The sequence below is a fragment of the Musca autumnalis genome, unplaced genomic scaffold (genome assembly GCF_047663935.1).
Source record: "Musca autumnalis isolate F117 unplaced genomic scaffold, ASM4766393v1 scaffold_2, whole genome shotgun sequence".
In the NCBI taxonomy this organism is placed as follows: domain Eukaryota; kingdom Metazoa; phylum Arthropoda; class Insecta; order Diptera; family Muscidae; genus Musca; species Musca autumnalis.
Window position 1 is genome coordinate 174,482,686 of NW_027411755.1, and position 12,949 is coordinate 174,495,634.

At 38.5% G+C, this 12,949-nt stretch overlaps 1 protein-coding gene across 1 annotated transcript in view; it reads left to right on the forward strand.

The window, feature by feature from the left end:
* bdl (borderless) overlaps positions 1–12,949 on the forward strand; it is a 191,947-nt gene that overhangs the window by 136,850 nt on the left and 42,148 nt on the right. Inside the window, exon 6 of the mRNA XM_073969929.1 lies at positions 8,887–9,115. Within this exon, the coding sequence (XP_073826030.1) occupies positions 8,887–9,115 (229 nt within the window). The remainder of the gene's footprint in view (positions 1–8,886; positions 9,116–12,949) is intronic.

Consider the following 12,949-nt stretch of genomic DNA (forward strand, 5'->3'; position numbering starts at 1 on the left):
CAAGGGTGACTTTAACGCAAAATTGGGAGCGACAACACCAATGCCCAATGAGAAAACATGGATGTGGAGTTAAAAACAATAACGTAGAGCGCTTCATAGAACTGTGTCAAACATTTCAACTTGTCATTGATGGCTCCATCTTCCTTCACAAGGCGATTCATAAGTACACATGGACATCACCGAGCGGCTATACTCGCAACCAGATAGATCACATATGTGTGAGTAGAAGATGGAGGAACTCGCTGTCAGACGTCAGAAATAAAAGAGGCGCCGACATTGACAGTAACCAAAATCAAATTGAAATGCCAAAGAAGAAACATCAAACACAGAAGGCGGAAACAACTACGCCTACAACAACACAACCAGAGACACCTTAGCCACGGCAATACGCGAAAAGTTATTAACAACCCAACACCACACATGGGAACAAATCACATCAACATACCAACACGTTGCGGAAGATACACTGGGCGTAGTCCAAAAACAAAGAAAAATCTGGATATCAGTCGACACTTGGAACCAAATTCTCAAAGATGTGAACTTAAGATGCAGTTGAATAACAACAATATCACAAGAGAGCAGTATAAACAACTAGCTAAACAAGCGAAGAAAGCTGCAAGAAGAGACAAAAGAAAGTTCCTAGAAGATCGGCAAAAACAGCAGAGGAAGCAGCAAGCCAGAATAACATGAGATAGCTACCCCGGACGATAGATAGTCTCACAAATCGAAGGTGTACCAGGAACCAAGCAGTAAAAGATCGCAATGGTGGACTACTAACGAACAATGATGATCAAATTCAAAGGTGGAGAGAACATTTCGAATAAATTAGCAACGTTGGAAACACCATCGAAAACAAGGAAATGTACAATAGCAGTCCAAGGGAAAAAACGTTGAATATACCTTGTAACCCTCCCAGCTTGAATGAAATAAAAGAGGCAATAGAACAACTAAAACGTAACAAATCAGCTGGAGATGATGGTTTACCGGTAGAAGCTTTACAGGCCGACGCTAGAAGAAGAAAGACTGCCTCCCACATCGAAGAAAGGTATCATTGTAAAGTTACCCAAAAACGGCGACTTGAAAGACTGTAACAACTGGAGAGGAATACCCCTGCTCAACACCTCCATATACAAGATACTAGCAGTTATAATACAAGAAAAAATTCAAAGGCAAGTAGAAAACATTCTGAGAGATGAACAAGCTGGCTTCAGACCAAATAGAAGCTGTGTACACCAGGCCAACACCCTACGAGTCATAATAGAACAATCAATAGAATAACGCATCCCCCATTTATCTACTGTTCATCGATTTCAAGAAAGTCTTCGACACCATCAGACGAACTGCCATATGGGAAGCATTGAGCAAAAAGGGAGTACCTCAGAAAATAATCCGAATACGAGGGTCACTAAAAAACCTTCTGGCCTAGGTAACACGCAGAGTCGCCAGGCTTCATTTGACATTTTTTTTTTGAAAGTTTAACAGTTTTTAGCCTAAGTGTACTCAGGACAGTTTGACATACGACCATGTGTTGAGTTGTTTATAGTGGCTTGATTGAGACACCTCCAAAACATGGTTTTTGAACGCTTTTACAGCATCTATCGGCGATTTTCGGGTTAATACGCATAGTTACATGATTCGTCACCTGGATCCAACTTATAAACGTCTCTTGAAGCACCGCGTATTTTTTCGAAATTTCTTGCACAGACCAACGAGAAAACTCCCATTTTTGGCGCCAAGCGTTCATGCAATATCAAATGTTAGTTGGTAAAATAAATGCCCAAGGACGCCTCTATCTCAAGGTACATAACATGGCGATCTTGCATTATCCGTAAATAACAAAACACATGGTAGTATCCCAGCAAAATTTGACGGAAGGGGTTCTTTGCGATGACGTGATTTCATGTCATCTTTTGCATTGGTTCAAAGGAAGTCGTGCAAGATCCGATCTTTTCATTAGGATTTGAACCGATGCAAAGGAAGTCGTGAAAGATCCGATCTTTTCATCAGCATTTGTACCCATTCCATCGATCCAATAGAGATGATGTTTGTGTTTTTATTTACACACCTGTTTATTTTCATTTTGGTATGTTCCAGTACTGCAAAAATCTACTAATTTTTACTATTTTTTCCGATAACATAAAGGAAAAATTGTTACGTTGTAAAAATAAGTAGATTCTTGCAGTTTCTGGAACAGACCAAAGTTGTTAGAACTGTCGTCGTGATGTTGTCTTACATTTCCTGCATATCAAACAACTAAAACTTCTAAACAATTGGTATTATATGAAGTCCCAACCATCGAGCTAAAAATAGAATCGGACTGCACACTTTGCTATTTTAAAAGTTCCCTTGTCTGTTCTAAATCTGACATAGAATGAAATCAATCAAATCTCGCTTCTTGGAATTTGAAAAAAAGTCCGAAACGAAAAGGAACAAGAATCTGAAAATTAGAGTTGTATAGTTCATGAACGAACTAGTTCAATTGAACGATTCATTGAAAAGAGCGTATGAACTAGATCAGTCGATATAGTTCATTATAGTTCAATAGCTCACAGAGCGTCGACCGAAGGATCCACAAAGAACGATCAACGAATGAACGATTCACAATCTAGTTCGGCATGTCATTCACATAAAGTGACGCCGTCCTCTGTGCTAATGGGTACTTTACACGATATGTATTTTACATATGGGTTGTCACTTTTTATATACAAAATGTATACGCAAAGTGACAACCCATATGTAAAATACATATCGTGTAAAGTACCCATAAGTGACGCCTTCGTAATGTAATGTGTTTGTTTATGTTTTGGATCAATGTGAAGTGTCATCCCTCATTGTAATAAAAATAAATTTTACATAAAGCGCATTTTAAATACATCGTATCCTAATATATCGAATCCATTACCTATTCAATGTGCCTTGTTTTGGATAGAAAAAAGTAAAAAAAAAAAAATAAAAAGAAACATACATACAGTGATAATTTCTACAAACACAAATTGTAATTACAATTTTTTCGAAGGATGTTTTTTTTTTTAACCAAATCTTTCTTTATGAATGGAATAAAAATATCTAAATGTAAAATTTTTGTAGTTTAATTATACTATTCTAATGTTTGTTCCTATTTGATGTATGTATGTATGTATGTGTTTTTCATCAAGAGAAAGATTAAGAGCCCGTGAACGATTCTGATCCGAATCATTGAACTAGATAGTGAACTATGAACTAGATTACTGAACTAGTTCAGTTAAAAGAGCTGAGCTATTGAACTAGATCTTTCAAATGAACTAGATTGTACAACTCTACTGAAAATAAAGAAGAAACTACTTTTGGAAAGAAACAATTAAAAATAAATTAATTAAGCATAAATGGTATTTTCCATAAAAAGTCTCTCCTCCCCGTTCGTTACATTTTGTTCTTAGAGATCCCTAAAGCAAGCCGGGTTGTAGATCCCTACATATATCCGTCACTAAACAAAAGAGTATAAATTACCAAAATGTTATAAAATAACGAAATTATAAAATAAAAGTAATTTACGAAATAAAAATACTTAAAGGAGTGCATTTGGAGTCCATGTCGAAATCTGAACTGGTGATGGGAAGATAATTGAAAAAACCTTTTGTAAGATGAAAGAATATCAGTTGAGTAGAACGGAGGAAGTAATCTTTTGCGTTGCAGCGGTGGTGATTACATTGCAATTTTGGATGTAAACTTTTGAAAAACTAAACTGATAAATTAATTGTAGTTATTTCATGAATTCGTTTGAATTAATAAAGAGTTTTGTTTTTCATGAAAACCATATTTCAATACAGCATTTCCATTTTCCAAACAATACATGAAAAATTCATGCCAAGGGGTTGGTGAAAATGACATGCCAAAGCATTGGTTAAAATGACATGTCAAAGCATGGGTGAAAATGACGTGTCAAATCATTGGTGGAAATGACATGCCAAAGCATTGGTGGAAATGACATGTCAACGCATTGGTTAAAATGACATGCTTAGGATCCAGAAAAGAACGTCATCTTTTGGGGTCCACGCTCATATAAAATTCATCGATGAAGATGCTAAAAAGATGACATGCTAGATCACTTGCACCCATGATTGAATGTCATCTTTGGCATCGAACATTTTGCTGGGATATGAAACTATTCTGAGTACGCTTAGGCTAAAAACGGTCAATCTTTCCAAAAAAAAATTCAAATGACGCCTGGCGACGCTGCTTGTTGCCTAGGCCAGAAGATTTTTTAGTGACCCTCGTAATAAAAGCGATGTACGAGAATGCAGAACTCTCAGTTCTTTACAACGAAAACATGAGCGAACCATTCCTCACAAACGCGGGAGTAAAGGAAGGATGTCCTCTATCACCCTTACTCTTCACAATTGTACTGGATGAAATAATGAATGAAGTCTACTGTCAGAGAAGACTATACGGAATGTATATATATATATATATATATATATATATATATATATATATATATATATATATATATATATATATATATATATATATATATACATATATATATATATATATATACCTTCTCTCTCACAAGATATCCAACATGCAGTCGATATTAGAAGACCTGGAGAGACTTGCTCGTAATGTTGGACTTGAGATTAACATCAAGAAAACCAAGGCCATGAGAATAAACAACACCAGTACAGAACACATCATGTTACGAGGCCAAGCAATTGAATATTTCGATAGATTCTGCTATCTAGGAAACACTGTAACAGCGCATGGCGATGCAGAAACGGACGTAATCAATAGGCTAAATAAAGGGAGAGCAGCATTTGGACGTCTGCAAGTTGTATGGAGAAGCACAGATATATCCAGGAAAATCAAGCTTAAAATATTCGAAGCTTGTATAAAATCGATTCTACTACACGGCAGTGAATCCTGGCTTGTATCTTACACCATCACCAAAAGCTATTCATAAACAAATGCCTCAGGAACATTTGCAGGATATTCTGGCCCAACACCATAAGTAACATAGAACTATGGCAATTAACAAACCAGGAACCCACACAAAAGCAGATTAGACGTAGAAATGGAGATGGATGGTGTGGGCACCTAAAGAAAAAATGTTAATAGCATAACCAGGATGGCACTTGAATGGAATTCCCAAGGATCACGAAATCGAGGTCGTCCAAGAAACACCTGGCGACCAGCAATAATCCAAGAACTAAGACAAAACAACCTTACATGGGAAGATGCAAAAACAACAGCACGTAACCGTGTAGGATGGCAATGCTTTGTGGAAGCCCTATGCTTCCAAGAGGAGTAACAGGAAAAATCCATAGATCACTCAAAGGGTCTTCTATCTGACAGATACATAGAGGTCTTCAAGGGCTTTCTACCCACAGGAGACCCCAAAGGTCTTCTCTCCATAAACATCTCGGAGGCGTTCACAGAAGATCTCAAATAACTTCAATAAATAGAATACTTCAAAGGTATTGTGCCAAAAGAAGGCTTCAAAAGTCTTCTGTTAATGGAAGATCTCAAAGGTCTTCTACCTTTTAGGTATTCTATATGCACGACACCTTTGAGATCTTCTACGGATAAATAACTTACTTAGTTACTTAGCTGGCCCATTACAGAGCATTTGTTCCAAAAGCCGAACTAAAAAAAGATCTCCAAATCTCTCTGGAATACCGCGCCTCTTCATCCACTTGTTTGCTCCATCTAAGCTTAGGACTGCCAATTCTGCGTGCACCTCCATGTGGCAGGTATTTATACGCCTTTTTAGCGGGTTCATCATCGCTAATTCTTATGATATGGCCTAGCCAACGCAATCGCAGCATCTCCATACGTGTATCTATACTGATGTCGTTGTATAACAGATACAGCTCGTGGTTCATACGACGTCGATATTCACCGTCAACGCAGATGGTCCATAGAACTTTCGAAAAATGTTTCTCTCAAATACACCAAGCACTGCCTTGTCTGCATGCGCAAGTAGCTAGGCTTTGGAGCCATACATAATCACGGCTAGTATCAGTGTTTTGTAAAGCGTTATTTTTGTTTGACGAGATGTGGTTTTGTTCTTAAACCTCTTACTTAAGCCAACGTAGTATCTGTTGGACAATATAATTCTTCTTTTTATTTCACAACTGATGTTGTTTGTTGGTTTTACGGCAGTGCCGGGGTAGACGAAGTCTTTTACTACCTCAAAATTATAAGAACCAACGTCAACAGTTGGTCCGATTTTTAAGGACGCATTGCGCGTCTACACCATCAACTTGGCATTCTCGCCGTTTACTGCCAGACCCACTTTAGCAGATTCCCTTTCAACTTTTACAAAGGTATCAGTTATTTCCTTTACCGATCGACCCATGATGTTAATGTCATCGGAATAAGCAAGTAACATATGGCTGTTTGTATATACTGTTCCACTTCTTTTGACCTTCGCATCTCGTATAACATTTTCCAGCAGAATGTTGAATTGGTCATACGAGAAACCTCTTTTGGTACAAAACTCTTCGGAGAGGTTCTTTCCTATTTTAACTGAGGACCTTGTATCAGTTAATGTCATTCTACAAAGGCGAATGAGCTTTGCAGGGATACCAAATTCAGACATGGCTTAGAATACTTTTGAACGTAGGGCGCTGTCGAAGGCTGCTTTGTAATCGACAAAACTGTGGTAGGTGTCTATCTACATATCTTGGGTCTTCTCCAGGATTTGCCGCAGGGTAAATATCTGGTCAATGGTGGATTTTCCAGATCTAAAGCACAGTTTCTCTGACACTATCCTGTAGGCAATAGGAGGTAGAGAATACAGTCTTATCTCCCTTCTTGTGGACAGGACACAGGATGCTCAGGTTCCAATCGTCGGGTACCCTTCTTTCTGCCAGATGGTGCTAACTAGCTGATGAATACACCTTATCAGCGTGTCGCCTCCGGTTTTTAACAGCTCGTCTGGTAGGCCATCGGCTCCTGCTGCCTTATTATTCTTCAGCCGATTTATTGCTGTCTTTACCTCATTTTGGCTGGGCGGTATACATTCAATACTATCTTCTGAGATTCGATCTGTGGTATCTTCGTCGACTTCGCTACTATTGGATACCAACAGTTTGGAAAAATGTTCTTTCCATATCCTTAGCACACTATCTGTATCAGTTACCAAATTACCTTGCTGGTCTCTACAGGAGGATGTGCCTGTACCAAAGCCATCAGTTTGATGTTTCACTCTTTGGTAGAAATTTCGGACTTCATTCTGGCTTATGTACATCTCGATTTTTTCACACTCCCGCTTTTCCATCTCCCTCTTTTTCCTGCGGAAAAGACGTTTCTCCTCTCTCCTTTTCTCCCGATACCTCTCTAGTGCGCTACTCTTTGCTAGTGATTGTAAAGTAGCCCTATATGCCGCATTTTTTCTTCGGTAGCAGCACGACACTCCTGGTCATTCCATGGATTCCTTGGTGGAGGTCTCTAGTATCCAAGTACTGATTTTGCGGCTTTTTGCATGGAAAGGGCAATATTTTGCCATTGTGCTGATATGTTATGGGGATGAGAAGTGCTTTGATTAAGCAATTGGGCCAGTTGAGTGGAATATGCTGTTTCTATCTGTTGTGATTACAGCTTAACGATGTCCAACTTCCGTGTTGTGTCTGTTCGTACTGTATTTGCTACATTTGATCTGGTACGTACCTTTGCTTCCACAAGGTAGTGGTCCGAGTCTATGTTTGTACCTCGGAACGATTTTACATCCAACGCGATCGATAAATGTCTTCCATCTATCACAACATGATCAATTTGTTTTCTTGTTTTCTGATCCGGAGACAGCCAGCTAACCTTTTGAATGTCGAAATGCTTAAATCTGGTGCTGCTAACTACCATGTTTTTTGCCGCGGCAAAGTCTATCAGCCTCATTCCGTTGTCAGATGTTTCACAGTGAAAACTGAATTTCCCGTCTGTTGGGCAAAAGATATCCTACTTTTTGGCATTAAAATTACCTAGAATAATATTAACGTCATTGGCAGGACAACAGTCATATGTTTTTTATAAGCCCTCGTAGAATATATATTTGGTCTGTTCGGCCTTGTCTGTTGGAGCATGAGCGCAGCTAAGGCTATTGTTGAAGAATTGCGCCTTTATCCGTATTGTAGCAGGTCTTTCATTCACTGGTGTGAAGCTGAGACCAGATGTTTTAACTTCCGACTAACTAGAAATCCGCAACCAAACTCATGATTTGTGTCATGGCAGCTATAATACAGTGCGTCACCTTTAGGTGTTGTTGTGACGCTTTTCCATTCCATCGTATTTCCTGTATGCCAATAATGTCGGCCTTGCACTTTTCAAGTACATCTACCAATGCGTAAACTGCACCTTCTAAATAAAGAGTCCGAACATTTCAGGTCAGATTCGCAGATCATGGTCCTAAAAAAGTTTGCTGTGGTCGTCAACTTTAGAGGGATTTGTTTTTCTTCTCTTTTTTTCAGAGAAGCCTGCTTTTTTCTAGGGGAGGGTTACTAACCCGGCGCCCAAACCCAAGTTTTTAACGTTCTTATAGGTGAACGCGTGTGTTGAAGGCAGCTACCCCAGGTGACACCACGGGGAGGGTGGGGACCGAGATAAATCCTGGACTTTGCCATGTTAAAGCCGGTCAGGACCGTTTCTTGGTATCTTTCATCCCCTACGTCATCCACCCATATCGAATACTAAATACCATATCGAATACTAAACCAAATTTTAAAAATTTCAGTCATCTTGGTAGGATAATGTGGCTAAAGCCATCAATATCCGTAAGTCGGGAGATTAGTTCTATGGGGGCTAAAGTTTTGTATGGCGGCTATACCAAACCTGGACCCATATAAACAATTGTTACTAGAAATGTTCTGAAACTTAATTTTGAAAATTGGTTAATGAAATTATAATTTATTGCAGAAAGATGGGGTACCACTTCCCGCCGACCGTGCCATTGTCGACGATGGAAACTTAACATTAACCGGTCTCACCGAAACAGATCGTGGTATTTACGAGTGTGTGGCAACAAATGAAGCGGCGACCATAACGGCAGAAACGGAACTGATGATCGAGAATATTGCACCCAGGCCACCATACGATTTGTCAGCCAACAGCACAGAGACATCCATAACCATTCGATGGCAACCAGGTAAGTGTTAAATATCCATCAACTATATTTTGCCCGAAAGAATATTCAAAGCCCGAAGAATATTCAAATACCTCATTCACATAGTCCAGGAAACAAAATAGACAAGACTAATATGCATAAAAAATATATAATATTTGAATAACAAATTTTTACTGCATGTGTATGTATGTGTGTCGTGTATAAAATATGCATTATTTAAGGGCTTGATGACCGACCATACCCCAGTACACAGAATGCAGGCGGCTACATCCATTTCGCATAGCAGGCCCTTTTTAACATTCATAAAAAAATGCCCTGCCATTTGTGTTACATGCTTGCCAACAGGGTAATTTTGTTTGGTTGTCGCAAAACAATAACAGGTGGAAAAAACCTGGCGACAATAGAGGGATCGTTGGGGCGGTTGGCCCTCAATGTTGCAAAAATGCTGATGTTCACACAAAACAAATTTTTCATATTTTTTTACATATTGGAATATTCATTTTTTGTGGATTCTGCTTATTTGGCATGAAAAGGCCTGTTGACGAAGTAAATATGATGCTGTTGTTGTGTTTGTTTATTCAACAATGTAAAGTAAAATGTGAAATGTTCACTTCGAAAGTATTTACGAAAAAATATTGTTTTTTTTTTTTGTCGGAAATACTAGACAAGGTTTATTGGTTGTTCTTATTTACAAAAGATTAAAAAACGGGAAGCAATACATATGTTTTTCACTTCAAAAGTCCTCAGGTATTTCAAAAAAATGTTCCCCACCTGCATAACGAAATTCTAAGGTTGGGAATCTATATATTAATAAAAGAGTGTAGTGATTGACTGACTGAATTACTTAATTAACTTAACTTCATCAACGCCCAGACGAAACGGCTGAAGCTGGAATCTTGAAATTTTGGGCGAAGTTCACTCTTGGCCCGAAGGTGTCAGACAAGGCTGTTTTTTTGGAATTTCGTAGAAAACGGTACGAAAAGTACTTAGTATGGCACCATTTGCGTTTCGCGAACCGGAAGAGCTATAAGTCTGAAATTTGGAACGATGGTCACTGATGGAGTGTAAAATGTACCAAAGGGTTTTTTTTGAAATTCGAACTATAAGTTTACGAAAAGTACTAAAATGTACTAAATTTGATATAGCTAAAAACTTGCAATTTGGAATGAGAATCTAGGTTGAGGGTTAAGGTTAATATAAGGCTGGAATTCTGAAATTTCGTTAAGATTAGTGGTGGAGTGTAGGATTGAGTTATGAAGGTAGTTTTGGAAAATCTCACATATATGTATGTACAAAAAGTACAGGAGTTTCGTGGTGGTACTAAATTTGGTAGAAATTGGAATTTGGTGGAATTGTGAAATTTGGAATTAAGATTACTGTTGCAATGTAGGATTGATATATGGAGGTAGTTTTGGAAATTTTAATTTATGTGTACTAAATGGTGACGTCCTGCCCAGCTTTAACATCACACAGTCTATGATTTATCATGGTCCCTCTCTCAACTCAAGTGGACACAGAACTCCCCGTGGTGTCAGCTGGTTAGCTGCCTTTAATACCCGTTAAAAGTAGTGAGCTAGGATGTGCCGCGCGTTCACCTATAGTAACCCTCCCCTAGAAAAAAGCAGCTTACTATGAAACAAGTAAGAACGGCGTTAAGTTCGGTCGGGCCGAATTTGTTATACCCTCCACCACGAGTTGTATTGTGGGCTATATTAATACATGAACCTGTACTAACAAATTTCTGGGGGAAAGTTTTAAAAAATAACGAAGACGAAATACCAAATTTCAGCCATTTCGGTTGATTATTGTGGCCACAACCTTAAAAATACCGAAAATCGGGATGTACCGTCCTATGAGGGCTATATAAAGGCGTGGAACTATACCGACGAATTTCTGGGGGAAAGTTCTAAACCCCCAACGAAGACTAAGTACCAAATTTCAGCCATTTTGTTGGATTATTGTGGCCACAACCTTCAAAATACAGAAAATCGGGAGGTACCGTTCTATGGGGGATATATGAAGGCGTGGACCTACACCGATAAATTTCTGTGGGAAAGTTTTATAACCCCCACGAAGACTAAGTACCAAATTTTAGTAATTTCCGTGGATTATTGTGGCCACAATCTTCAAAATACCGAAAATTGAGAGGTACCGTCCTATGGGGGCTATACGAAGGCGTGGACCTATACCGAAAAATTTCTGGGGGAAACGAAGTCTAAGTACCAAATTTCAGTCATTTCGGTGGATTATTGTGGCCACAACCTTAAAAATACCGAAAATCGGGAGGTACCGTTCTATGAGGGCTATATGAAGGCGTGGACATATACCGACCAACCAAGGCTCAGTACCAAATTTCTATTTTGTTGTGATAATGAGGCTAAAACCTGTTCTGAGGGGGCTATATCAAAACGTGGACCGATATAGCCCATTTGCAATACCAAACATCGTAGGAGAATAGAAACTTCCATACCAAATTACAAAGATCTATCTTAAAAATTGAGAGCTATATCTTGATCAACAGACGGACGGACGGACGGACAGACGGACATCGTTATATCGACTTAGAATTGTACCCAGATCAAGAATATATATACTTTATAGCGTCTCCGATGAATATTTCGATTTGTTACAAACGGAATGACAAATTTAATTATACCCTCCATATTATGGTGGAGGGTATAAAAACAAAAGAGAAGAAAAACAAATCCCTCTAAAGTTGACGACCCCCGCAAACGTTTTAAGGACCATGATCTGCGAATCTGCACCAGGAATGTTCGCACTCTTTATAGAGAAGGTGCAGTTTACGCATTGGCAGATGTACTTGATAAGTAAAAAGTCGACGGTGTAAACACTTCGGCCCGGCCCGTAAGTTAGCGCTGTTTTCATTGGTTTTTCTTTTCTTGGTTATTCCCTACACCACTATGTGAGGCAGCGACGTAACCAGAGGAGAAGGCCAGGGCCCCCCAGAAATGGTAATTTTTGAGACATTTTTTGTATATTTTACTCACAAAACATTAAATTTGCAAATGTCTCCGCTCCTATTAAGAGTATTCTAAAAACAAAGCAAATGAAAGTGGAAAACTTCGCCTTTACAATAATACAAGTTAGATGTTGAAACAACGGAGATATCGCATCTCATTTTTTCAGTTTTTTTTTTTTTTTTTTTTTTTGTAGTCACGCAATTTTGACAGGATAGTAACGACATTTTAGTTTTTGACTTTGGTGATGGTCGGATAAGCTTACACCTGGGAAGTTTTTGTGGATTCTGAAACAGCAATGTTCATAGATGAGAAAAAATCCAAAAGCAAGAAAAAATCGCTGGAGGGATTTTTTAATAAATCGCAGTCAAAGTCCACATTTTTAGGTTTATTTTAGGTTTTCACGATTTTGCTTGAAAACGGCAAACCTTATCGAAATGGACCTAGAGAACTTCTTATAGCTGTGAAAATTCTCTATAAGATTGATTGATTGTAATTTTTTCCTAGGTTGTACCATTTTTGAGATACATACATAAATTTAAGTTGGGAAATTGCAGTCATGACATTGTTTTATAAAGATGCGATACAGTCAGTGGATTGTCCCAATTTGAACTTTTATATCTCAACATAGTTAAACCTACGAAACATCGTAAATTCAATCTTGTAGAGAATTTTCACAGCTACAACATTTTCTCTAATGCCATTTCGATAGGGTTTGCGGTTTCCAAGCTAAATCATGAAAACCTAAAAAAGCCTACAAATGTAAATATGTACCGCCATTTATTTAAAAAAGCGCTCCGGCGATTTTTTTTATACCCTTGGCCTTTAGGCTAAAGAGGGTATATACACTTTGATACAATGAAAATGTGCCTCATCG